This window comes from Zonotrichia albicollis, chromosome 14, assembly GCF_047830755.1.
Source record: "Zonotrichia albicollis isolate bZonAlb1 chromosome 14, bZonAlb1.hap1, whole genome shotgun sequence".
Taxonomy (NCBI): Eukaryota; Metazoa; Chordata; class Aves; order Passeriformes; family Passerellidae; genus Zonotrichia; species Zonotrichia albicollis.
In genome coordinates this window covers 20786798-20812964 of record NC_133832.1, presented here as the reverse complement: position 1 = coordinate 20812964, position 26167 = coordinate 20786798, and the positions used below count along the sequence as shown (strand labels likewise).

The 26167-nt window shown below is 38.6% G+C and overlaps 2 protein-coding genes across 3 annotated transcripts; both read left to right on the top strand.

Annotated features, from left to right (window-relative positions):
- Positions 1-1395: 1395 nt before the first annotated feature.
- Positions 1396-6851, top strand: BRS3 (bombesin receptor subtype 3). Of its 2 annotated transcripts, none has more exons than XM_074551448.1 (3): positions 1396-2038; positions 4689-5058; positions 5646-6851. In XM_074551448.1, the coding sequence occupies exons 1-3, from the start codon at positions 1623-1625 to the stop codon at positions 6051-6053; spliced, it is 1194 nt and encodes a 397-aa protein (XP_074407549.1). In that variant the 5' UTR covers positions 1396-1622; the 3' UTR covers positions 6054-6851. The 2 variants fall into 2 exon arrangements, with proteins under 2 accessions (XP_074407549.1, XP_005495839.2); XM_005495782.4 differs by having other exon boundaries at positions 1397-2038; positions 4707-5058.
- A 5205-nt stretch (positions 6852-12056) lies between these two features.
- On the top strand, positions 12057-24872 carry HTATSF1 (HIV-1 Tat specific factor 1). Its single transcript, XM_005495783.4, has 9 exons — positions 12057-12394; positions 15935-16139; positions 16446-16493; positions 17638-17792; positions 18787-18950; positions 20531-20630; positions 21167-21256; positions 21733-21870; positions 22254-24872. Exons 1-9 carry the CDS (start codon positions 12224-12226, stop codon positions 22536-22538), a joined length of 1356 nt encoding a protein of 451 aa, XP_005495840.1. The 5' UTR covers positions 12057-12223; the 3' UTR covers positions 22539-24872.
- The last annotated feature ends 1295 nt before the right edge of the window (positions 24873-26167 follow it).

The window sequence follows — 26167 nt, the reverse complement described above, 5'->3', positions numbered from 1 at the left end:
TGACTGATCTTAATTTTCAAGGCATAAGGCTTCAGGCCTTTGATCTCTTTTCTACTCCCACTATTTAGAATTAGATCTTGACTTTCTTAATTTTAGGAGATTTAGCTCAATGCACCACGTTTCTTGTATCTTAGTTTACCGAAAAGTTAAGCAGGAGTTCATCAAAGTAAGATGATTTGAGCACATTATGAGATTATTTGAGATTTGACTGTTGACATATCTAAAGATAAGAAAACCCATACTAATACTAACATGTCTGATGGAGAAAGCATGAGGAAATCAGGAATCTTCTCTCATAAGATTTGACTCACCAGTTTACCATTCAAAGCCAATATGTACATGGATTATTGCAAGATAACAGGTATCTATCCAGCAACTACCTGTAAACTTCTTCATACTTTGGCATAAATTGAAAGAGTGGGACTGTTTCAAGGGAAAAAACCTAAGTGTTACCAGTACTGTGGCCATAAATTTTGGTTTTATATTGCCTTTTGGAACGTCACTGCATTTCTGTGATAGAAAGGCTAATCAGAGCATGTGGAATGCTCTGACTCCTCCCCCTCAGGGAAGACTCTATCATAGAGTTTTCCCCACCTAGGGTTATAGAGAAGACGTAACCCATGATGCTCTGCAGCACTACTGTCAATCTACATCAGATTGCCTCGCCCATTGGCCAGGTGACACTGCCCACCCCAATTATTCATCCCTCATCCCCCTGCAGGTTGCTGCCCTTGGTCCTACCCTTTGCCCTCACCTGTGCCCTCGGGTCATTGGTCACTGACCCCACACTTCAGTCGTGCAGACCACATGGTTTGGTCTTTTGTCTCTGGTCCCTTTGGCATGATGAATGCAATAAACCCCTTGCTGGAATATATCATGCAAAGATCCTTTCTGCCTTTCCTCTTCTGAGTTATCTGTGGCATGCGCATGGACTCGAAATGGCTGTTCTTGTGGCCTTATTCTGAGCGGCTTCTGAAGGAGGTGTTTCAAAGAAGGTGCAGCATTTCTACCACCCTGTCACGCTGCAACAAGAGCATAGTCCGTTTCTATTGCTTTGTCAGAAAATATTAACTATATTCTGATATATTTTATCTGCCATTAATGTGTGGCCATTTATGTGCCATTTGTGTTTAGTATATTCTGTGCTTAGCCATACTATTGAGAAAACTATTTCAGGTTTTCATTATAGTCTCATTTTAGAAATTTTTGAACAACAGTAATAAATGTTTGCTATGTAATACACAAACCCTAATGTTATAGTTTTGATACAATATGATATTTACTTATCATAAGTATATCTGCAGTAAAAATCCCACCTCATTTCAACTAATGTATTTAAAGGAACTCTGTTTCTCTTTTCCTCCTCCCTCTCTTTCCACTAGCTGAAAAGCCAATAAAAAAATTCTCCTCCTATCTAGTTCAGAACAAGACCTATGTGCATTTCTCCTAGGCATGTTTTGAGATACAGAAGGGAGTGAAAGTATTTAATGTGCAACAGGAATCTGTTTTTCAGACACAAGCCTCTACCTTTCCATTGACCCTGCTGACATGCTGCAAGCTAAATATTAAACATTTTTTTTATCAATTGAAGTCCAGCCTGGGGAGAAGAGACAGTTAAAGAAATGTCTCAATTATACTTGCAATCAGCTAATCAGACTTTGTGTGCATCTGTGGAATCAAGCTCTGAAAATGAAAGCACGAATGAAAAATGGACCGAAGACTCCTTTCCAGGATTAGAAATATTGTGCACAATTTATGTTACATACGCTGTGATCATTTCAGTGGGTCTCCTTGGAAATGCAATACTCATCAAAGTTTTTTTCAAGATTAAATCAATGCAGACGGTTCCCAACATCTTCATCACCAGCCTGGCATTCGGAGATCTGCTGCTTTTACTAACGTGTGTGCCTATAGATGCAACACGTTACATTGTGGATACCTGGCTCTTCGGAAGAATTGGGTGCAAGCTGCTGTCTTTTATCCAGTTAACATCAGTTGGAGTATCAGTGTTTACCCTGACTGTTCTCAGTGCTGACAGGTGGGTCTGTGCAACTGATTTGCCAGGAGACGCTGCAGGTTTGAAATTAGAAATTAATAAAATAGCAGATATCATAATTTTGCACAGTCTTAAACAGCACATTGCAATAGATTAAAAATCCCAACATACCAGCCCCCCATATAATTTTAAAATGTGTGATAGTAAAATTGTAGCACTTCTTTTTAAGGCAGTGAGGTGAGGAAAACTCTTTAACTCTTCTGACCTTTTATTAGTTTGAGGTACAGTACAAGGGTTTTTCTCAATTGCACAGAAAAAGGAAATGGCTTAAGTTGGGAAAAGACAGTATATTGGTGCTATCTAGTGGTACAGTGAAGTAGTCAAGGAAGATGAAAAACAAAACTGATTATGAGTGAAAATTCTTTAACCTATGTACTCAGGGATGCTTTAAAATCCTAGAACATAAAAGACTGACATGGGATAAAAAGCCAAATGAAAACACAGAACAGACTGGGGGACAAAGGAATGACTCTCGTGATTTGATGGCTAATGTAATTTTCACCTTGAGAAGTGTATATATATATATAATTCTTTTTCTCTTGTAGTTCTTCTGTCTTTTACAGAAATATTTTAGCCCAGGGGTCATGAAATTAAACTCAGGTTGTAATGACAGCATTACTAGGAGGGATCAGTGTTCTGACTGCTGTCAGTAAGTGCTGAATCTGTTTTCTGCGTACTTCTTTCTTGAATGAACAAAACTAAGAGGAGATTTCAGTTCAATCAGCAGGAGCATTGAGGAGTAGAAAAACAAAAAATGAAATTTAGTACTGAGAGAGAAAAAAGGTACTCTTGTCTGCCAGCGATTGTGGATTGTATGTAATAGCAAATTGTTCATGTGTCCAGAATTTTACCAGTGGTACAGTTACTGTACTCCAAAATAATCAGCCAGCACAGGAATGACTGCATAGGGTCAAATCAAGGATCCATGTAGACCAGTATTAGCCTCCAGCAGTGGTAGGATAAGGACAAGAAAAGACATGTAGGAAGAATAAAAAACCTCTATTGAACTACATTTTTAACCCTATACCTTCAGATGACACTGAACAGATGTTGTTTCTGTCTATTTATTATAACCTCCAAGAATTTCTCTTTTGGATACTTGTTCAGCTTTTTCTTGAACTTGCTTAGCAATGGCTTTCACTGCCTGTACAAAGTAACTCCTTTTATTTCTGCACTGCACATGGCTTCATTTGATGGTGCTGGCACTTGTGTTGGGAGACAGTGATCTCTCTTCATGTCTCCAGGCTATTCATGTCATAATCCATCCTTAGGTTGTGTTTCTTCTAGTTAAGGTGTGCAGAGCAACACATGATAATAAAAAGTTGCATGAATCAGGGATACAGGTAATTGCATAATTGTGTCTTTTGTTCTCCATTTTTTTCCTAATACTACCTAACATTTTGCTTTTTTGTTGTTGTTTTGGTTGGGGTTTATTTTAGGGTTTTTTAACTACTGCTGAAAATAAACTAATGTTTATGTTGAACTATCTATTGTAGCTCCAAGGTCTTGGTCCTGTAGGATGTCAATTCAGAATTGACCATGACTAGATGACCTTCAAAGATCCCTTCCAACCCCAACTCTCCTCTGATTGTATGGTTTAGACACTTGTTTCTGTGTTTAATTCTTCATGGTAGCTGTTATATAAATACTCTGCACTACATTCTCACAGAGTAACTACATCATAAACTTTTTACAGAGCAAGCTCAGATCAGTCATGGGCTTAATGCCAGACTGTTGTGTTCCAATATGCTAGAAGAGCTCAAAGTGTATAAAAATAGTATTTATTTGATAAATAGCAAGCCAGCTTCCAGCTTTCTATTTAAATTTGCCTAGAGGAGAAAAAGACCAGATCCTCAGCTTGTGCAAAATGACACAACTAGGCTTTCTTATCCTCTGGGTCCTTTTTAACCGCCTTTCTTTTCATGCCAGCCTTGTGCTCCCCTGGAGGGGTTGCTTCTTTCTGCATTATCAAGACTCCCTGGTCCTTTAGGAGCAGGGTATATTGTTTCTTGTGCTTCACCCACCTTCATGGAAATCGGTCTATGTCCCAGTTCCACACAGATTATCACACATCTATAGATTAATCCAGATTCTTCTTGTATGCCTGACTCAGTCCATATGCTGCAGAATCACAGGCATGAATCAAAAGCAGCGCCCTCTCCTGCTTTATAAATAAGAATGAATCCTGGAGTATTATTTTGAGTCAGATCACTGCACTCAGCAGGGGTCTCAGGAAGACAGAGGAAAGGAAGGGCGAACATGCATGGTTTCATCTATTTATAAAGTAGTTAACCTGTTTCGTACCTTCATCAATGTTGCATACAAATTCCCTCATATATCTTTCAAGGCAGTGTCATAAAATTAGGAGTGATGATTGCCCTTAGTGATTCCAATCCAAACTTTAGAAGTCATCTTTACATAGGAAGGTTTTAATGGCAACTCCTGCCTGTCAATCCATTAAAATACATGCCTGAAATTAATTTTTACATTTTGATTTTAATTCCAAAGAGCTGGTGTCTGCTTTCATTTCCAAGAGAATTCCAGCACCCTTTGTTTAGCGAGAACAGTAATGGCTTTAGCCTTAAGAATTTTGCAGTATGTGCTCACATTATTTCTGTGTTTATTCTGACAGCAATGTTGGTCATTCTAGGTACAGAGCCATTGTTAAACCCTTGGAACTGCAGACTTCAGATGCGCTCCTGAAGACCTGCTGTAAAGCGGGCTGTGTTTGGATTGTCTCCATGATATTTGCTATCCCAGAGGCTGTTTTTTCAGATTTGTATTCTTTCAGCAATCCTGAGAAAAATATAACTTTTGAGGCGTGTGCCCCCTATCCTGTATCTGAGAAGATCCTGCAGGAAGCTCACTCCCTGGTTTGCTTCTTAGTGTTCTATATTGTGCCCTTAGCTGTCATTTCTGTCTACTACTTTCTTATCGCCAGAACTTTATATAAAAGTACATCCAACATGCCAGCAGAAGAACATTCTCATGCCCGTAAGCAGGTAAGCTCTGATCAAGCACTAAACTCTCCAATTTTCTAAAGTCTATTGTGTTGATTAAATACTAATTCTTAAGTGCAGAACTTTACCTCATAATGGAGTAAAAAGCTCCACAAACTTAGCCCGTACCAAATTTCAATCCAAACTCATCTGTGCACTTAGGCATATGCTCATGACTCGTCATTTGTGAGTGTCCACTCTTTCCTAAAGAGAGACAGGTCTGTGTTTTATCGTGACCCTGTAAACTCAAGAGTTAAAACATTGAATTTTAAATACTGGGACCTCATCCATGTGAGCTGACACATTAATTACCGTATTTTTAAGTCCTAGTCTAGATGAGAGTGTCATATGATGTATAATGGAAAAGAAATGTGCTCTTGACTGGGAATGCTTTGTTAAAAATATGAAATAGATTTATTTTCTGGTTTAGGTCTTCTGGTTTGGGGTTTTATTTGTTCATTTTATTTTTACTTTTTGCTTTTTTGGTTATTCAAGCATTTAGACTTTCACACTGCTTTGCAAATCAGCACCAACAACACAAATATTTTACGAATTGCTATTACCACCAGCTATGCATTTCTTTCTTGTAGATTGAATCCCGCAAGAGAGTTGCAAAGACAGTGCTGGTGCTTGTGGCTCTTTTTGCCTTCTGCTGGTTGCCCAACCACATCCTCTACCTGTACCGCTCTTTTACATACCACACTTCTGTCAATGCTTCCACCTTTCATCTGATAGCAACTATTTTTTCCCGTGCCTTGGCCTTCAGCAATTCCTGCGTCAACCCTTTTGCTCTTTATTGGCTGAGTAAAAGTTTCCGGCAACATTTTAAAAAGCAAGTCTCATGCTGCAAGGCAGCATTCTGTGCAAAGCCTCCCAGTGCTCCCCAGAGCAGTTCTCCTACCAGAGCCCTGTCAGTCACAGGCAGCATGCGTGGCTCAGAAATCAGTGTTACACTGCTAACAGATTATAGCATCACGAAAGAAGAGGAAAGTGTTTAGTCCATGTGGGAAGAAGAAGGACAGAAACTGAGTCATTGCTATCAAGTTCCTGCTACTGGTGTCCTGGAAAGAGGTGCCATGGCTTGCCCTATCTGTGAAAGTGTGTTCATCAGCAGTTCCTCATCTTTCAAAGTATGGAATAAAGAAATCAAATTGTGTGGGGGAAGAAGCTGCAACAGCTGAGCTTTCCAGCATAAGCTCAAAGGGATTACTCATGTTTCCAGGAATGAACACAGATTCCTAGCTGGAATTCTTGTACTGGCCAGGAAGGGACTTAGCAGAGTTGGTGCAAGAATTGGCTGTAAGGATAGTTTTGTTCTTGGTGACTTGCTTTTTGAGTCATGACTGTGAGCTCCCTCTGACAACTGCTTGCATCCGCAGCAAGCAAGCAAAGCCACTTGGTCATAACACTATCAACCAGGCACATTTTTTATTTATTTATTTTCTTGTCCTGAATGTTAAAAATTAGTAAGCATACAAGAAAGAATGCTAAAATGAAAGGCTAAGATTTGTAGCACTGTAAAGTAAAAAAAGAAAAAGCAATATGGGCCAGATCCACAGTAGCTGTTGCTCTGTCAGTGACACAGAAATTCTGGGTAAGAGCTGACTGCTTTGTAGTGAGATGGATGTTCCTAAGAAGTCAAGGGAATGAGCAGGTGATAATTTCTCTGAGAACGTTATAATCACCTTTAACCACACTTGTAAAATTCTTTGTGATATATGGGTAAAACATCTTGATAGTGCAGAGTTTTTTATTGTTACAGTGATTTAATATCAATAAATTGGGGTGGATCTGTATCAAGGGTTCTATTTGGGATTTACAGTGCACTTCTGAAGTGCTCAAATATCCCCTTCTGCCTTACTTTATATCCCAAAGTGGTCTTGAGTGCACAACCTGGATTTCTCTAAGATGGAAGTGTGTGGTCAATCCATCAAACCAGAGCAGAGTGAGTTTGAAGTGAAAAATGCACAGAATGGAGAGGCAGACTGACTCTTTACCTGCACAGATCCACTTCTGCTGTAGTGTATGTGGTTGTATCTAAGTGGCTTACACATCTTCAAGCACACTGGGAGAGCTGGATTTTTTCTGCTATACTAATTTTCTATTCTTCAAGTTGTATCCCTTTTTAACATTAAGATAGGCTGTCTTAATGCCATAGGCCTTCTGATCTCAAATCCACTGATTTTATGACTGGGCTTGCAGAGGCAAATCAGGACAGCCTGTCCATGCACAGCAGCACTGCTGGCAGGGACTGCCTTCCCATCAGGAAGTACAGGAGGCAAGTCTTCCTACCCCATGTTACAAAATATTTGAGTGACACTTATTTTCATGAATTTTATGTTCCCTGAACCAAAATTTTGTTCTGTGGAAGCTGGTGATAGAAAACACAATAGATTTTCCATTGTTTAAATGAAGGGACTTCTATTCCAAGAAAGAATCTGTGTGTTAAAATATAGAACACAAGTTGCAACATATGAGCTAAAATAATTCTGTCAGTCACAGAACCTTCAATTTCAGCTAACCCTTGAAGGTATAGCCCTCCTTCAACTGCACAGAGCCCCTTAGCAACATATGGCTGGAGATTCATCCACTCATGCATCATTAACTAAGTCGATTATAAGATGAGAAAATGTATTTATAGACTCTCTCTCTTGCCTGCTCTGACCAGAAAAATAAGGCCAAACTATAAATCCCAGGGGCATTGCAATACAACCTCAGTCATCATCATAAACCAGTTAATGACAGACCAGTTTAATCCCATCAGACATGGCCTTTTTTTACTATGGTCCTCATGTCGCTGCAAGGCTACATGCACTACGTTTCAAATGGATTCCTCCTTTTATTGTACCAATTGCAAACCAGGATAGGATCACTGAAATAAATGGAAATCCAATAGTACAGAAATACAATTTATTGCAAAGCAGACTCCAGAGACCTTATTTTACTCTCCTTGTCTCAATGTAACACATTGCCTGGAAGAGAGCCATGTACAAATATGAACATGTTGCACAGCTGTTTTCTTCTTCTCTCTTTCCTTCATGAAACTGCAGGGTGAGACTGAAATAAGTAGATAAGCCTACACACTTATGAACGTACATTTATCTTCCTGGATCTTACTACAGGAAATTCTAAACCAAGGAAATATCCACCAACAATACCGTTGCTTACAGCCTTTTTTATTTTAGCTTAGTAATGCCTTTGGGAAACAGATCTACATGTTTCTGGACTTCACAGTTTGTCTCTGTCAGAGACCAAATTTCCCACTGCAAAATCTTTGGCTAACCCTTAAAACCCAGTTTCCTAATTCACCGTTTCTCTTCATTTGCATGCAGCTACTTTTTGCTTGTGTAACTCCTCCTCTAACTGGATTGTCTTTCTACTGTGAATATATCTTGTTACAAAACTGATGTTTTTGCTATATTCTGCACATGTTCTGTTTAAAGACTGGCAATATTTCAAGCCACAATTTAATTATTCTATGTACTTTATGCATTGATAATTCTGTACATTCAAATCTTCATGGCATGATGTATTAGAGTGATATATGGGTCGACATATATTTTTATCTAACCAATCTGATATTATTTATTACATCTACTCCCCACAATATCATTATGCATAAAAGGTCTCCACATTACTATAACTGGATTTAGGGGAAAAGGGTTGCTTCTTTTGCAATCTTTTCTCAGTGTTCCAAAACCAGATTCTTTCATCCCTAAGTAATACAAGTGTAATTCTATAAAAGCATATGGAAATACCATCTATTTACATAAGTACTGAGTATTATCTGGCAAATAAAAGGGATGAATAATTAGGGGTTCACTATTTATGTCCACAGCGTAAGAATAGGTAGGAAAAAAGGCACAAAGTACTTGAAGGATGACTCCCTCAAAGGTTCTGTTCATATGGAGTCATACTGAGAAAGTAAATACAGTTTCTAGGACACACTGGGTTTTTTTTAGTTTGTTTTGTGAATGAAATGTAGACATTTCACATGCACATTAGCAACAGTTTCAATATCAGTAGTTAATCCACCCCAAAATCCACAAAAATTAAGAAACCTATGTCAAAACATTGCTAAAGTGGGAGTGACTGGGATATAAAAGTTAGTTACACAATTACAGCCATTTTAAAGCTCCCGCTCCTGTTCCCACAAAAATTTTGTTTTACTTTACATGGGCTGCCTGTTGACATTCCTGTGCTTCTGCTAAGAATATTACAATTAAAGAATAACCCAAAGGTACACACAGCTACAGCACTTACACGTTTCAATCAGAGTTACTTTAAAAATGTAATATGGGTTTTAATCAGCATTTAGTTGTCAGCTCTGCCACAGATGGTCCCCCCAGCGCAAGGTGAACTATGACGTGGAATTTCCATGCACGGGACACAATATTGAATTTTTAGTACATCTGTACTCGTTCTGTAATTTTTCCTACCATTAAGACTCCTCATCACTCTCAGTAACCTGTGTAACAGATACAGGCTCCAGACCCTTGAAAAGCTCAGAGGAGTAGCCTGTCTGTACTTAGTCATTAGTTACTGCCTTCACTTAACATAACAAAGCAGCTCAGGAAAATAGTGCCTACCAAATTAAGGATTAGCCAGCAAATTGCTGGTTCCCTTATTAAAAGAAGCAAAACACTTCAGGAAAACCAATTTATCTATACTTTTAGTAGGTGGTACCTCTAGAACAACATTCAGGTTGTACCTTTAGGACATCAATCAGCTCTGATGAGCCAAAATGGGCTTGTATCACACAGACACAGATACAGAATCATCATGCTAATGCCTCCTTTTAATATTTGCTTTGAGACATTTTGCCAGAATTTAAAACATCATTTCTTGACAACTTGGACTGATCCCAGCTTTGGAACGCTTGCGCCCTTTGCGCCCTCCTCAGAAGATGCAGCTTGCAGCAGCAGTGCTTGTGCAGCCATGATCTGTGTACTTTCAAGCATAAGATTGTGAGGAAAGTTGTATTGACACCACAAAATGATGAGTTTCCAGCTGAGTTGTCTCCCTGGACTGTTCACTGTGTCTTTACCAAGGATGAGGTAACAGATGGCAGTGACACCACTGGAGGCTGCACCACAGCAGCTGCTGTCACATATTCTGTTATGCAAAGGAAGTGTGAGGGAACTCGAGGCAGTTTGTCCTCATAACTACATCAAAGTGTGCAGAGCAGTTTTATTGAGCATTACCCCTGCTGCACAGAAGCACTGTCTCACTCCCATTGGACTGAGAATAAACTTGGATTTCCTGCTCCGCAGGACAAACCTATCGCCCTGCTGTAGGCAGATCTGCACAGCAGGGAAAGCTGTACAGACTTCACTGCAAACACTCAGGTAATAAACATTAAAATAATAGAATCCTGCAAAAATAAAACAAGCAATTTAAGACTTAAATTATATTTTTCTTACAAGTTTAAGGCTATCATTATCTGATTTCCAAATATATACCCAATTCCAAATTTTATAAGCAACCAACAGTTTATGTCAAGCCGCTTATGCTCCACTCCAAAATCTAATAACTGTTTGAAAGTGTAGAAAATGTCCCTTAGGTGGTAAGTTTATAAGGGATCACAAAGCAATCTTTGGACAACTACCATAATAGACCTGCCTAGAGAAAATTCTTGAAGCATCAAAGATGTCATTAAGTAGGCTGGATGTTCTTTGTGCAACAGCAAAGGTTACCAGAACTCTATATCCTCAGCAATTTTGTCTGACAGCCTGGTGCCCAGTCAGGGAGCTGATGTTCATCTCTCCCTGCAGGGTTTCACAATCACATGTCTTTGATTTAATTACCATTCCAGTCTTTATATTTGTTCCTGGTATACTGATTTCCAGAAGACTTCTGTTTATTATTTTTATTTTTGAGTGGAAAGATCTTTTTGCCCCTCGCAACCAGCCACTGCTGGTTTTGCTGGGGCTGTTCAGCTCAGTTTTCATCTATAGTGTGTACAATGATACACAGGGTTTTATAACTCCAGGTTAAGGTTTGCCAAAGAAAACATGAAGAGTGTGCTGCTTCATCCTCTAAATAGAAATACTTTAAAATACAATAGCCATTAAAATTCTGTTTTCAAGTAATGCTGTCTGGGCTACACTGTAAAAACCACTAGATGGCATTAGATGAAGGGCTTTTAAAAGAAATGGGTGAAATTTGTATTTAAAATATTTAAGTATCCACAGACAGAGTAGTAATTGCAGACATCATCAATGCAAAAGGAATTGAGTGTTTTGAAGCCAAGCTTCATCCCACTAATACGACGTACGAACCCTTTTCTATGGGAACACAATCGCTGGACACTCTCAGCCAAGAGGGCAGAGAGAAGCAATATGATTCCTTGACATGCAGACTGCCATTTCAATCTAATTTTTCTATTATTGGCCCTACCTTTGCCTCTAGTAGGACATGCGTACACTTCCAGTGCCGAACGGCAGCCAGCCTTGCACAGCACCACTGGCAGCAAGCCTCTTCACTGTCCAGTGTTGTCGGAGGCGTAATAGGGAAACAGATGCAGCAGGGAGGACTGCAGCAGTATACTCCATGCAAAGCCGGTCAAGGTACAGCTTCTCGCCCAAAGCAGTCTGGTGCGCCAGAGGCAGCTGCCCTCACGCAGGGCCCCCGCCTGTGTATGGTGAAACACAGCGGCAGCCTGAGGGTGAAGGGAAAGGAAAAAAACCAAGGTAAGAGAAAAAGGGGCAGGGCCGCTGTGGCAACGGCCCCCGTCCCACGACGGACGTACTGACAGCAGAGGCCCGCCCAGGCCCCGCCCAGGCCCCCGCCCAGGCCCCGCCCAGGCCCCCGCCCAGGCCCCCGCCCAGGCCCCGCCCAGGCCCCGCGTCCTGCGTCCGCCCTTCACAGGAAGGACTTCTCCCTCCGCTTCCCATTGGCTCTGTCGGTCTCCGCATGACCCAATACCGCTCGTTTCATTGGCTACAGCTCGGGGTAAGGAGGCGGGGCGAGTGGAAGGTATGGGGGCGGATGGGGTATATCCGGTTTTGTGCGCGCGCGCGCTAGGGCCGAGAACGGTCGTGGCGGCCGCGCGAGGTGCGGGGTTGTCCGCGCGTGTTCCCGCCACCGAGAGGGGCGGAGCGGGCCTGCCTGCCTCAGACAGCGGCGGAAAGAGCGCTGGTGTCCGAGGCCCAGTGAACGCGGCAGCATGAGCGGCGAGGATGGAAACGAGGAATTCTACCGGCAGCTGCAGCTCCAGCAGCAGTACGAGGCCAAGCCAGCCGAGGGCGAAGGCGAGTCCGACCCCTTTACCTACGTGGACCCGGCGGACGGGGCTGCCTACGAGTGGGACTTGGAGAAGAAGGCCTGGTTCCCCAAGGTAGGTACGGGGGAGCCCCGAGGAAGGGGGAGAAAAAGGAGCGGTTGATGCCGGATCTCGTCGGTACGCAGGCGTCTGCGTTCACCCACATCGTGTCTGCTGCGAGTCTCAGCAGCACCAAAACATACCTTTTTAAAGGCAAAACCACGGTGTCGTTTCCGTCTTTGGCCGGCTGCGCTGTCGTGAGGAACTGCGTGTTGGCTATTTGCCTGGGCGGAGAATCTGTAGAACTGTTCGGGCCTGGGATGAAGTCATGGTTATATTTGTGCATGTTGATCAGAGGTGCCTGGGATGTGCTTAGGTCTCTGTAGCTCACCACTGTAGTCTCACCACAGTAGCTGTGGTGATCTCTTTGTGGGCAGTGTAGAAATTAATTAGTATGTTATAAAGTCTATATGGAAACAGAGTAGTACTATCTCTCTTTCATTGTTATCTGAGAATTATGTCAAGTAAGAGATGTGTTTTTCCATCTTCTCCAGCTTTAGAAGTACATTTGAAAAATAAGTGTATTTGTCTTAGTGGCATTCCACAGCATGGAAATACATTACAGTTTTTAGTTTTTTAAAATTTTGTTAAATGTTTTAACTATGAAATATGGTCTTGCTGTAATAACATGGCTCCTCAAAGGGTGAGTGGACATAGATTTAATATGTTGAGCCAATCTACTGATTTGCGAGTGAAATAGTAGTTTCCTTATATAGCAATGAATGAGAGCAATTACTTAATTTCATATTAAGACGTTTTATGGCATCTACTTGATGGATGTAATGTGCCAATTCTAGTTTGTGACTGTGAATTCATTGCAATCTAGAGAATCTGAGTGAGAGTGAAGCCTGTAGTGCCAAGTTTGAATGCGTGTAAACCTAGGAAGGTGTCTGTGGAGCAGATGGCTTATGGAGGGGTAAAAATGTGAAAAATCCAGACTCAGAAAGTGGAGCAATGGAGAAATGAGTATTTCTGGCTCCCTGTGGGATGCTATATCCAGTAACAACAGTAATTTGTAAGAGGGTTCTTCTTGTTTTGCTCACATTTCTTCCCCTTCTTCTTGCCTCTTTTGGAATGTGTCTCTTCTCAGTAGCATTTGTGCTTCCTAAGTGCTTTTTTTGTCTGTTTCGTCTTGGAGAGGAGATAGCATTAAGGGTTGGATAGGTTAAATAGGGGCAGAGAAGTTCATTAGTGAATATGATGTATAATAGAAGTTGGTGACCTATCCATGACCCACAGTGCTGCACAAAGATTCTTTACCCAGCTGGATGCCATGGAGTTTTTCTGATGATTACTAACAGAATTTTTTACCTAGATAAACTGAGGAGACTCTTGTAACCAGAAGCTGAACTTCTTTCTCCTTGGGCAGTAATGAAATTTTTAATCTGTTTCTTGACAAAAGATACTCTGACTGGTCTAAGTAATTTTTATCCATAGACTGGCATTGCACTGCTGCTCTGCTTTGGGAGTACAGTGTCTGCTGAACTTCCACTAAGGCAAATTTCAAAGCAGGGCAAAAAGTGAATGATATTATCTGCCAGCATTCCCTAGAAAAATTTGGAGACAGTAAATTATTTAATAGAAGCAATTGCAACCTTGTTTATTATTTAATTATTTTAATTTCAATGGTACTGTATAGATGAATGCCAACTTTTTTAGTTTAGCTTCACAGACATAGCACAAAATAACATGTGAAATTCATCTGCTGCTTGCATCACTTGCCATGAAAATACAGACGTTGGCTGTCATCTGCAAGCACAGGGTATCTGTTCTTCATTTGGTTATTCTATTCCTTTCCATTTCAGTGGCACCAGCAGTTAGTTACATGCTCACGTATTCTGTAGTATTGTGTTTCTTTTTCTATAAGCTTAATCACCCTAAACTGTGTGACTGTGTGCATGTGTAGGTAGGACTGATCTCTGTGATGTGCTCCACCAGAACCGGATTGAAGTTCCCAGTAAGTAGTTCTGTGACTACTTGTTGCTAGTGCTGTCGGGTATGACAGGAGTTCCAATGAAAGCCTTTATATGTGTATAAACTGCTTGTAAAAAGACATTTTAAGGTGAAGTAGTGGTAATGGCCATATGGTAGGATGGTAGTGTTTTATGCAAAAAACATCTTTGTTACAGAGTGACAAAATTTTATAGTCTGTGGTAGATAATTTGCTAAAAGTAAATGGAGGTTTACACTGAGTGCGGTTCCCCCAGAAGCTGAAAAATAATGCTTTTGCAGGTTTAATCACTATTTTACTAATAGGTTCTCTGATGAAAGTTAATAATGCTGTTCACCAGCAAGTACAGAAGCTTCTTAATTCTCTGGATCTCATCAACTGTGGCACTAAGGATTCGCTAAGATAGCTAGTGTCAAAGATAATGCACCTGGTTAGAGCAGTATCTTCCTTTTTTCACTAAATGTGTTGTACTTTCTCTTGATGCTGTGTTACATCATACCTGTAAGAGCAGCCATTTACATTCTTCATTGAGGTGTGCAGCAAATCTTGTTTAGCCTAAGAGTTATTTTGTGTTCACCTTTAAAGTTATGGGACTCCGTGGCATCTTGCATTGTTCCTGACAAGCCTGTTACTGTCAATTTTGCATTTCTGATTTGTCGTAATGAAATTTTAGAGCTCAAACATCAAGCTTCAAATTACTATGGAAAATAAGAGATTACATTTTCATCACTGACACTTGAAATTGCTCTCTTATAATAGCTTAGTGGCGCATAGTTTTGTTTCCTTTTGAATACAAATGAAACAAGTGCAGCAAAGGTCAGAGTCAGATAAGGTTTTTCAAAGGTTAAGGCTCAGTTTTGAGAAAAAATATTTCAGAGTGTGCAACTTCAGAAATTACTTCATAATGTGGAGATGCTAACAAAAGCAGCTATGCTGTATCTCTTTGCCTGAGATTGCCAGTGGCTGGAAATACTGTGTATAGTTTGTGGTTTTTTTCTTTTGTTTTGGTCCCTAAAGCATAGGCATTGGCGAGTCTTATATTTTATCCAAATATAGTCGCTGTATCTATTTGTAGGATATAATGTAAAGCCTATTGCCTTGGAAGCAACGTGTTAACATCTCTAGTTAAGTGTAATATTCACTGCCTGTCAACACAAATGCATGACATCTCTGGAAATGATTCCATGTAAAGGTAGATGCCTGCAAATGTCAGTCATTCATCATCATATGTGGATAAATTGTTGGCTTACTATCAGTATCACTTTAACACTTCACCACGGCCAGGAGCACTTGATTTCTGTCCTTCAGGCAGATCCAACTCACATGGAAAGCAGAAAGCTTTGTTTGAAAAATGGCAGAACCTGTGAAGTGTTTGTGTAAAAACTACATATGCATATGCATGGAATTTGTGTTTTTGTCTAGTTCAGGTAATGCCTGAACTGATTGTTCTTGTTGTGTGTATGGCTTTGCAAAGATAGTTTTAAAATATTGTTATTTTCTATGTTGCCAGATCAGAAAATGACCATCACCTACTAACTTTAAAATACAAACCTGTATTGAACCTTCTTTGAAATTTTATATTAATTTTCCTAATTTCTTTTCAGATAACAGAAGATTTCTTGGCAACCTATCATGCCAACTATGGTTTCCATGCAGATGAGACAGATACTTCATCTGCTTCTGGTACAGCCACTGAGAGTAAGCAACCAGTAAGTTCTAAGAAATCAGGAACACAACCATCAGCCAATGAGACAAGACAAAAACAAACAGATCCAAAACAAAAATTGGAAAAAAGGAAGCTAGAGCCAGGTAAGTGACAAAGCACTTCCCTCTGCCTAGGCTGTGACCTGTATTGTACTGACGAAAAACTGGCAGTTAATCATTGTTGTCTGGTACAGCAAAGATAAGGTTGTGCTGGTAATTTGCAGAATGGTTCTAAAATTGTGAGGTGCTTCATAAGTATCCTCCGGAATCTGTATATAAAAAGAAAAAAAGGACGACATGGTCAGAACTTCTCTGTGAGCAACAAAAATTCTCATAAATCTGTTGGAATATAAATGTTTATGCTCCTGTGTTTAATGTATTAGCATGACTGAATTAGATTCTTGTATTTAGGGTGGTTTCACGTTGAAGAAGATAGGAACACAAATGTTTATGTGACAGGTAAGAGTGTTTATTTATATACTTTGTGCTAAAGATGGTAAAAGAGAGTCATATATGTCTCTAATATTATCTATTCAATCTGTCACTGCAAGCTGCTTAATGTTATATTTATGACTGAGTAATGTCTTTGTGACCTTTAAATTGCAGATATGGGAAAGAAGTAGAATGGACAGATTCCATGCTTTTATCTGTTAAATGGTATATTCTTTGAGCTGTGTCAGCCAAGTCACTAATTTATTCTTCTGTAGGAAAAACAGTTTCTGCAGGCTTTTAAGGGATAGGATAATGACAAGTTTAGGATGAGACAATGGATCAACTATATGCATCACTTAATCTATAGTTTTTATTTGCTCTAATAAATAATTATAAGGTAAGAAGGAGTAAACAGTAAAAATGTTGGGAAGAGAATGAGACAGTAACGTGAAAGCTCAAATGGAAGTATCTGTGCACTTATTTATTAGTGTTTTTCTAGTTCTTTTGGATGGTGGGGTGCTTTCTTTAGATGCCTATACTTAGGTACACTTGGTGATTGTGAGCAGTCACAGGAGTGCACATACTTGCATCTTCACAATCATTTTCAAAAAGATTCAAAAATCTTCATGCAGGCCAAACTAGCATGGGACATCCACATAATTTTCTCATCTGTTCTGGTTTTTTCTTATCCTCAATTCAGAGTTCAGTTCTTAAAATCTTAATACATTATCCGCTACTCTTTTTATTGAGTTTGTGAGTGAAGAAAACAGTTGTCTGTTTATAGGTTGTGTTCTTATGCGATTTTTTTTGTCTCTGATACCTAGAAGTGCAATGGGACTTGAAGCTTGGGTAGGAGAGTTACATTTGCAGAGGTCTTGTGTCCACTGCCGTGTGGATGATGTCTGACAAGAAATCTCTAGGTGTGCATGTTAGGGAGCACAGAGATTTTTCTGTGCATTACTTCTATTATAAAGTACAAGGATTTGCAGAATACTAGTATGAAGTAATGCTTAGAAGGTAAGGCCGAAGGGCAGTGGTTTCTTGCAGTGTATGTAAATAATTGTCCTTTTTGATATCTTTAGTTTAAATAAATGCTACAGAAAATTTGTTCTAATGAGGCTTTTTTAAAAATAGACCATCCTTAAGCCTTCTGTTGGGATTTATTTTGCAGGTTTACCTCCAGACATTACGAAAGATGAATTTGTACAAGTCATGTCAAAATGTGGTATCATCATGCGAGATCCTCAGACAGAAGAACACAAGGTCAAACTGTACAAAGATAAGGAAGGAAATCTTAAAGGAGATGGCCTCTGTTGTTATCTGAAGGTCAGGGTGCACTGAAATGAAGTTGTCCATCACGCTGAAGGCACATATGGCCATTGTATCAGAATCACATTCAGAAGACTCTTGATAATCTAAAGCACAGTTTAGAATATAGGTGTCTGGTTTAAAGATTTACACAGAAATGCCCATTAAGCTCATTTGTTTCCTCTTACCCAACCTCATCCTCGGCCTGGAAATGGCCATAGTACCTGCTGCACATGTCTCTACATGCTCCTGTCTTGGGTGCCAAAGATAGTGGACTTTGAAAATATGCCACTGTGTAACCAAAAATAGAGAAATAATGAGCCAGGAAGAAACATACTGTAGTCCTGTATTTACAACTTTTAATTGAGAACTGGCTTGGTTCAGAACTGTGCTTTCATTCTTTATTAAGCCTTAAAAGTTTAGGTTGCAGTACTATTTCCTTATGTGCTGCACTTGTGAATAATTTGGAAAGCTGGTGATTGCAAGTGCAGCTGGCTTTAGTTCTGCGAGAAGTACAAGGCAGTACTAAATCAAATGGCTTGTAGTCTGTACTATTTTTGCAATTGTAGTAGTTAGGACCGTGGAGTGCACAAGCATAAATGCTGTCTTCACTCTAAAGGACTTTTAGGAAAACATTAAAAATTACTTAAGAGTCTCAACATCTGCTGTTCGTGGAAAAGTGATACAAGTTTTATAGGAAATCAATTCCCTGAAGCCTTTTTATTCTTGCTTTTAAGTTCATCAGCTTGCTTAGATATTGCAGATTCATGTCTATGATGTATTTGAATGAAATATGCAGCTGTTTTTTGAAGTATTAATCAGTTATAACAGGAGTGAAGAAATACTGGGTTTTGATCAAGAAAACAGTGCCAGCTGTGTCAGAAGACAGCATTATGGTTTTCAGTGACAGGGACTTGATTCTTAGCACAGTATACTTAATGACAACTTTTTGGAATACAGTTTGATTTTGCCATGTGCTTTAAAGTTTGTACTGTGCTTTATCTTGAAATAGAGAGAATCAGTTCAACTTGCTTTGAGGCTTCTGGATGAAGCAGAAATCCGAGGCTATAAATTGCATGTGGAAGTTGCAAAGTTCCAACTGAAGGGGGAGTATGATGCAAGCAAAAAGAAGAAGAAATGTAAAGACTACAAGAAGAAGTTGTCACAGCAGCAGAAGTTTGTATTTTTTATTTCAGTAAAATATTGCTAGACTTCTAAGTGCTATTAGAAAAGTGATGCTTTCTTTCAAATACAGTGCTAAGTTTTGCAAAGGTTAAGGTCTTGTCTGACAATGAAATAGCTTAACTATTGCACGTTTGAAGGGGGCTAACTCCTAAATTGTTTATAAGATGAACTTCTTGGCGATTGATGCATTAAATTAATACACAGGGAGCAATGATGCCTTCAGATGTAGAAGAAAATACTACAACTCTGAGGAAGTAAGACTCTCTTCCTCTTCAGTGGATGAGAGTGTGCAAGTCCTGCCACAATATCTGGGCTTACTGTTGGAAGGTCATAACACTCTGGCTGCTCACATATATTTAGTGCCATACTGCAGTAGTTGCAAAGGGCAAGAAATGCCTGCTGTTAGGAGGAAATACTAAATTATCTCTGTAAGTTTCCCCAGATGTCTTTCTCTGTTACAAAATATACTGGGTTTTGAGTTGTACCTTGATTCATTTTGTCTCTTAAAAATTGTTCTTCTGCCTTTTGGAACCAAGAAGATGCAGATTAAAGAAGAAAAAAGTTTGAATATTTTTGGTATTTCAATGAAAGCGACAGTCAGTAAGCGTTGTAAATAGTAATGCAGAAATAGTTAAGGGAAGCAAGGCTGCTTGATATCTCATCAGTTAAAGCCAGAAATATATCTGCCCCAAAAATACACTGATGATTCTTGCTGTAAGAAGTCTCCAGTGTGTAGGCAGGTGTATGAAAATTATGAATTTGCATTTGACAGCAATTTGTGTGAATAAAAGGACTGTGTTCCTTTTGAGTTGAATTTACTGGTATAACTACTCTCGTTGGAAATCCAAGTTTCCTTCAGCTAAAGTAGCAGGTACAAGAAGAAACTTAAGATTTTCCCACCCCAGTGTATGATCTTGAGATTTAAAAGTGTAAGTAAATGTGTGGGGGTTTTTGTAACAGGATATGAAGTAGGCATTTCTACAAGAAGTAAGATTTGCTGTGAGAAGGCAAAGTCCTAGAACAGATGTGCTGGGTTATGTGATTAGTTTGTGTTAGTGGCTGTATACTGGGGAACAAAATACATCTTCTGGTAATACCAGTGTAAGAGTTGATGTGTTCTTACATGTTCTTTTAAGTAAACGCAGTTAGATTTTACCTAGGGGAATAGTGGATCTCCTTTTTTCCCGAATAAGTTAAGAAAAAATGGTAAAATACCGACATTTTAATTGCACTTGAAAACTGCTGGTTCCTTTATCTGAGTTGATATTAGGAAGGAATTAATACTTCATAAATATTTTCTCAGTGTTTTAAAAAATACTTTCAAAAATTATTTGTATTCCTTCTATGAGCCTTTAAGTACCTTACAACCTCAAATGCTTTGTAGCTAGCAGTAGTAAACCTGGGTAATTACTGTATTTTTTAGAAGAATAGCTTAACTCTTTTTGTCAAAATTTATGTTAATATAGCGCAAGAAATGCAGAATTAATGATTTTTTTTTTTTTTCAAAAAATACTTGTAGAAACTGAAGAGAGCCGCAACAATATCTTCTTACTGTTGCTTCATTTCATTAGACAGCTGGATTGGAGGCCGGAGAAGAAAGATGGGGCAACTCGAATGCGGCATGAGCGCATCATTATTATCAGGAATATGTTTCACCCCAAGGACTTTGAGGTAGGAAGATGCAGTTTGCTTCTGCAAATTGTGCTGCTAGAAGTTAACATGTCTCAACTTTCTGCCATACAAGTTGTAGCAAAATTCTAAGTGGATGAAAACAAAATTAAGCAAAATTAAATTGCTGTTTGGGAAGGATGTTCTCCTGTGCCAGACATCTGCTTTAAATTCATTCATCTCTCTCCAAAAGCAAGGAGAAAATGTTGATAAGAATGTATTTTTCAAGTCGGGATTTTTCACTGTCTGAAAAACCTGTATATCTCACAATACTCTTTTCTGGGATGGAAAGAGGAGTAAACAACAGTAATAGTTAGAATGGAGAAATGAGCACAGAATAGCTTTATTTACAAGTAGTATTTATTAAATGCAAATGAGAGCTGTCTGCCAACTCCTAAGTAGCTTTGAAAATGTAGCATAATAGCACTTAATTTATGGACTTTTAACAGATCAACACGTGTACCACTGTGATGGATCTAAAATAGAGCTGAGGGAAGTGAATGCTTGTGTTTAATTAAAGCTGTGTAATTGCTCTGCAGGAGGACCCTCTAGTGCTAAATGAGATAAGAGAAGATCTGCGGACGGAGTGTGAAAAGTTTGGTCAAGTAAAGAAGGTTCTCATATTTGATGTAGGTATTTTTATATGTTGCATTGGCAGAATTGATGTAATGTGCAAAAATGCAAAATGTTTAGGCTGATGTAAATATGAGTGGAGCATTCATTTGGGTGTGTTTACTTCATGGAAACTTGACTTAATCTTTTAGTACTTTAAAACTTTTAGAACTGAATGTCTAAGCACCTGTATACTTCAGCCTATGTAAAGGCAGCTAACTCTTCCTAGGAGCTTGGTTATATGTTACAAGTTTGAAAGTGTATGGACACATTATTTGTAGCTAAGCTAATAACTTTTATTTTGTGTTCAAAAATTGTGTTGTGTGTGCCAGTAGAACAACGTATGGTAACTTGAAAACTGAACTTTTCAAACATGATTATGTGCAATCAGAATGGAGCTATATTCTGATGGATTTTATAAGACAATATAAAGGGTATTGGAATGAATGCATTAGTTAGAATATTATTAAATGCAAGTTGCCTGTCCTTACAGAGGCACCCTGATGGTGTTGCTTCTGTGTCATTTAAAGAAGCAACAGAAGCTGATTTGTGCAAGTTGACTCTAAATGGAAGGTGGTTTGGTGGCCGTCAGCTCAGTGCTGAAACATGGGATGGTGTAACGGATTATCAGGTAGCTTTTTGTGATTCCATTTTATCCAATGTGTCTTCCAAACAGTAAACCTCCTTGAATTCTAGGAGTCCTTGGCATTCCTGTCCCCATACCCTTCCCCTGCCTGCGTTATCTTGCTTTTCTTCAAAAGCTGTAGAATGTCTCCAAAAATCATTCTCAATTATTCAACTTAGCAAAAAATTAGAGGACCTGTTTGAGTCCTGAATGACTGAAAATGTCAGAGTGGCTAATCTTATAGGATTAGCCACTGGATATACAGATCATTAGTTCACAGTCAGCATTGAGATATTTCTGTAATATAAATATTTGCCTATTTTCATCTGTGTAAATACTCATTTTAACAAGTGTGACTCTAATGATGTGTATAAACACTTCTTTAACAGGTGGAGGAGACTGCAAGAGAAAGGGAAGAAAGGCTCAAGGTGTGGGAGTCATTTTTAGGGGATCCTGATGCAAAGGAACAGCAAACTGCATCTGATTCGCATTCTGCATCAAGTAGTGTTACACTGCCTGAAGGGAAACAGCCTCCAGAGGTTAATGACACACCTAAGGAGGATGCAAATGATGAAACTCACAAAAGGGAGAATAATGGTGGGGGTATTAATGAAGATGGAGCTCCATCCACAGACAGCAGCCTTGCAGGCAGTGATGGAGAAGCTGATACATAACATCTTTAATGCTTTATGAAAGCATGATTTTTAGGGTGATGTTTGAGTGTATCCCTTTCTTCAGGGTGACTTCAGGCAATATTCATATGAATATAGGTGTATTAGAATGTCATCAACTGTATGCTTTGAAGTTTTCATTTAATGGGGTTCTAAAATTTTGTATTAATTGGCTGTTCAGGTGAAGTAACTCAAGTTTTCAAGAGCACAGTAAAACTCATCAGGCTTCTTTTGTTCTAACTATGCTTGTCAGTGTTTCATGATGTGAGTGTGAAATATGTTCCAGCCTTTAAGTTTATGTAACTATATGTAACTTATGTAATGCAAAGCTTTCACAAGATTTGTGGATTGTACTGTTAATTTTTCTGTTAAGTTCCCTTGGAACTCAGTGTTTCAATAACTTGTGTCCTGGTATGTTGGATAATTTTATGGAACATGTGCCATGATCCAGATAGGGTGAATGCATTGGATGTGTTGCTATGTATTAGGTGGCAGACGAGTAGTCTCGGGTCATAAGCTTAAAGAAAGTGGCAGACAGTGTTGCCACAGCAACCCTAAGGCAAATTGAGTGAAGAGAGGTTATTAAATCAGAGCATTCAACAAATGAAGTTTTCCTTCCCTGTTCAGATCTTCTGCTGATGTTAGAGGCTGGAATTATCTCAAGGAGACTAGAAGTGCATGAACACACACATTCTGGGACATAATAGCATTGTTTTTACACTCTTCATGGTCTGTATGTGGTAGGTATCAAAATAGGCTTTTGATTTTTTGGTGGCTTTATTAGTTCTTGCTTTTATATTAGTGTAAGGGTTTTTTGTAAACTACATTAGCATGTTGAATGTGAGTTCTCCTCAACATTTTCATTTCGCTCTGTATGCTCTTCACATCTTTCATAAAATTTAAATGCTTTGGCAGCTCAAACTGCAGTTTATTGTGCAAAAGTTAGAATACTTTGAAATATGCTTTCAAATAATGCTCTTATATGGAAAAAGCAAGTGGTACTCCACTTCAAAATATTTCCAAAAGCAAGGACTTAGAATATCTTCTAACTTAAGGTATTTTAGTAAGTGGCAGACTTTCAAAAATAACTGGGGGGAACTGTTTTGGGCATAGTCATTCTTAATTTAGAATTCCACTGTTTTGATAAGTACGGATAGAAGAACATGATTTAGGCACTAAACAATTCAAAATTCATAGCATGCTGTTTATAGGGATGTTCACCAGTACATATTTGCAAGGAGGATTTTTAAATTCATATTGGATTGCAAGAAACTATAGATGCTGTGTTTCCATCATGAGGTAATCAGAATACTCTGAAAATGTTATTTTCAAACCTTGTGCTCATAGATTACCATACAGATTTTTGTCCTGAATTCTAGATGGTTGTCTAAGTTTATTTTGTTGGGTTTTTTTTAATATATAGTCAGTATGTGTGGGTGGCTATGCCAACAAGAGCATCTAAGTTAACACTGCCATTGTGGTTATAAGTTACTTCTTTTGTGACAAAAATAGCCGTCATAATTGAATTTAGGGGTTAAAAGTCCGGGGGCTCATCATATGCTGATATGACAAATTTCCCATTTTGAATTCATTATAAAGAAGAGATGTAGCTCTTGCCAGCTAAAAAAAGTCAATTTTCTCATCTTTCCAAGTGTGTGGATTGTGTGTTTCAGTAAAGCAGGTGTTTGAAGAATTCAGGGAATCTGGAACACTGCCTGGTTAGTTGCTGCACATAGTGGTGTATTCAGACACATTCCTGGGTTGTGTTGGTTCTGCCTTAGTTATTTTTATTGGTAAGAAGCACCACAGACCTTTGAGAGCTGGAAGTGTTTGCATATGAGGAGTGTGGTTTAGTGTGGTGAGTATTGCTTTCAGTGCTCCTTTTTTCTTCCAGCTTCTGGACTCCAGGCTTTAGATCTCTTTCTCTTGTGTTTTGTTTGCTTTTTTTTTTAAGGGAGCCCAGTTGTGTAACACTACATGGTTAAATCACTTGTTTTACAGTGGAATTACAGCTGATACAAGGAAACTTGTGGAAATATGTGTAGTTGTAAAGTTCTAGGAAGTCTTATCATGGTATCAGATATGGAGAACAAGGATAATTTTAGTATTTGAAATAAGACGTTGAAAAATAAGGAAGTGCTGTATGTTCCTCTCTCCAATTGATGTGCAAATTTGACTGGCTTGGTGCAGAAGTTCAATGTGCTCTTAGTCCTTTCATCCTCTCCTTTAGACCTCACACTAAAGTAGAGCACCAACAAAGACTGAGACCAAATGCTTTACTGGCTTTCCTATTAACTAGGATTCTTAAGTAATAAAAGCTCTTTTTCCATGCAAATATGTTGTTCTCAAGTGTGGAATTATACTAAAACGTGTGTTTTCCTTTTGTCTACCTCCATTTTCCCCAGTAAAATGTAAAAATATATTTTTATAAACTATTCATTAAGTTATTGAGGCATTTAGTAGTCCAGGGAGAGGTTAATGCAGCTGTGACTCTTTTCAGCAGATTTTCATTAAAACCAAGTTCTTTAGATATTTTCCTTTTTGAAATTATTTATGAAGTTATTTTGAATTTATGAAATTTGTATAAATCAGTCCGAACAAAAGAATTTTCACAGAAGATAAAATTGCTATTTTGAGCTATGATTATGAAGTTCTTAGAGTATAGAGCAGTAATGTTTAATCAGAAATTTTAACAAATCTGAACAAGCGGAGTTCCTTTTTAAACTTACATATTTTTCTTAATAATCAGCATCGTACATAAATTTGTAAGAAATTAAAACCCTAAAGGAATTCTCACTTTATTTTTTCTTTAATTAAAAGTGTTTTCTGTTTACTTTCCTTGCTTATTAGAAGTGAAACAACAACCATTTTGCTCAGTTTCTAAGGTTATTTTTTTAGGTCCCATTCCAGTGTATACTGCATGTTCCTCCATCCCTGTGCTTTTGGTGAGAGGTTAATTTTAAGATAATCTGTCTCCTTTCCTCTGTATATGATAGAAACAATAACTAGCAGCAGACTGAAACAATTTGTAGATAATTATTTTTGCTCAGTTTTGAACTAGAGGAATAGATGTTTCTACCAGTTTTCAGTGTAATAATATGGATGTAAAGCCACTTAAGTACAATATGACAGTGTATTAACTAATCCTTCACCATAATTTTGCAGAATCGCTTTCTGAGCCATCCAAAAATAATTGCTGAGCTTCAGGATAAATTGGTAGTTTGCTTTAAAATCAAATGCTATTCAGTGGTTTGCAGAAAGGAGTTTTTATGGAGTTACAGGTATTCACCAGACATGACATGGCTGGAGGAGCATGGCCAATGTAGACACCTGGAGATAAAAAGCCTCAAAATAAAAGGCTTTTTAGAAGGTTATATCTTTTTGCAAGTTCTCAAATGTTTGTATACTGGTGTAAATAGAGAATTAGTTTCATTTTGCATCAAAATGTTTATCTGTTTCTCCTGCTGGCTTTTAAAATTTTTTTAATTGAATTTCACTCCCTTGTACAGCTTAGGTTTTGTATAAGGATTGCAATTCACTTAAAACCTTCAATATGTTAAGTGCAGTGCATTTCAGCTAAAACACATCCTACACATTATTCAGTTAAGGTTAACCTATTAACAGTTAAAAAT

What these genes read in the sequence shown, in the direction of transcription:
- BRS3 (XM_074551448.1), top strand. Translation starts at nt 1,623, where the DNA reads ATGTCTCAATTATACTTGCAATCAGCTAATCAGACTTTGTGTGCATCT. An exon ending in ACTGTTCTCAGTGCTGACAG is followed by an intron (nt 2,039 to 4,688) that starts GTGGGTCTGTGC and finishes TTATTCTGACAG; the next exon opens with CAATGTTGGTCATTCTAGGT. An exon ending in ATTCTCATGCCCGTAAGCAG is followed by an intron (nt 5,059 to 5,645) that starts GTAAGCTCTGAT and finishes TCTTTCTTGTAG; the next exon opens with ATTGAATCCCGCAAGAGAGT.
- HTATSF1 (XM_005495783.4), top strand. Translation starts at nt 12,224, where the DNA reads ATGAGCGGCGAGGATGGAAACGAGGAATTCTACCGGCAGCTGCAGCTC. An exon ending in AGAAGGCCTGGTTCCCCAAG is followed by an intron (nt 12,395 to 15,934) that starts GTAGGTACGGGG and finishes ATTTCTTTTCAG; the next exon opens with ATAACAGAAGATTTCTTGGC. An exon ending in TTCACCCCAAGGACTTTGAG is followed by an intron (nt 20,631 to 21,166) that starts GTAGGAAGATGC and finishes ATTGCTCTGCAG; the next exon opens with GAGGACCCTCTAGTGCTAAA.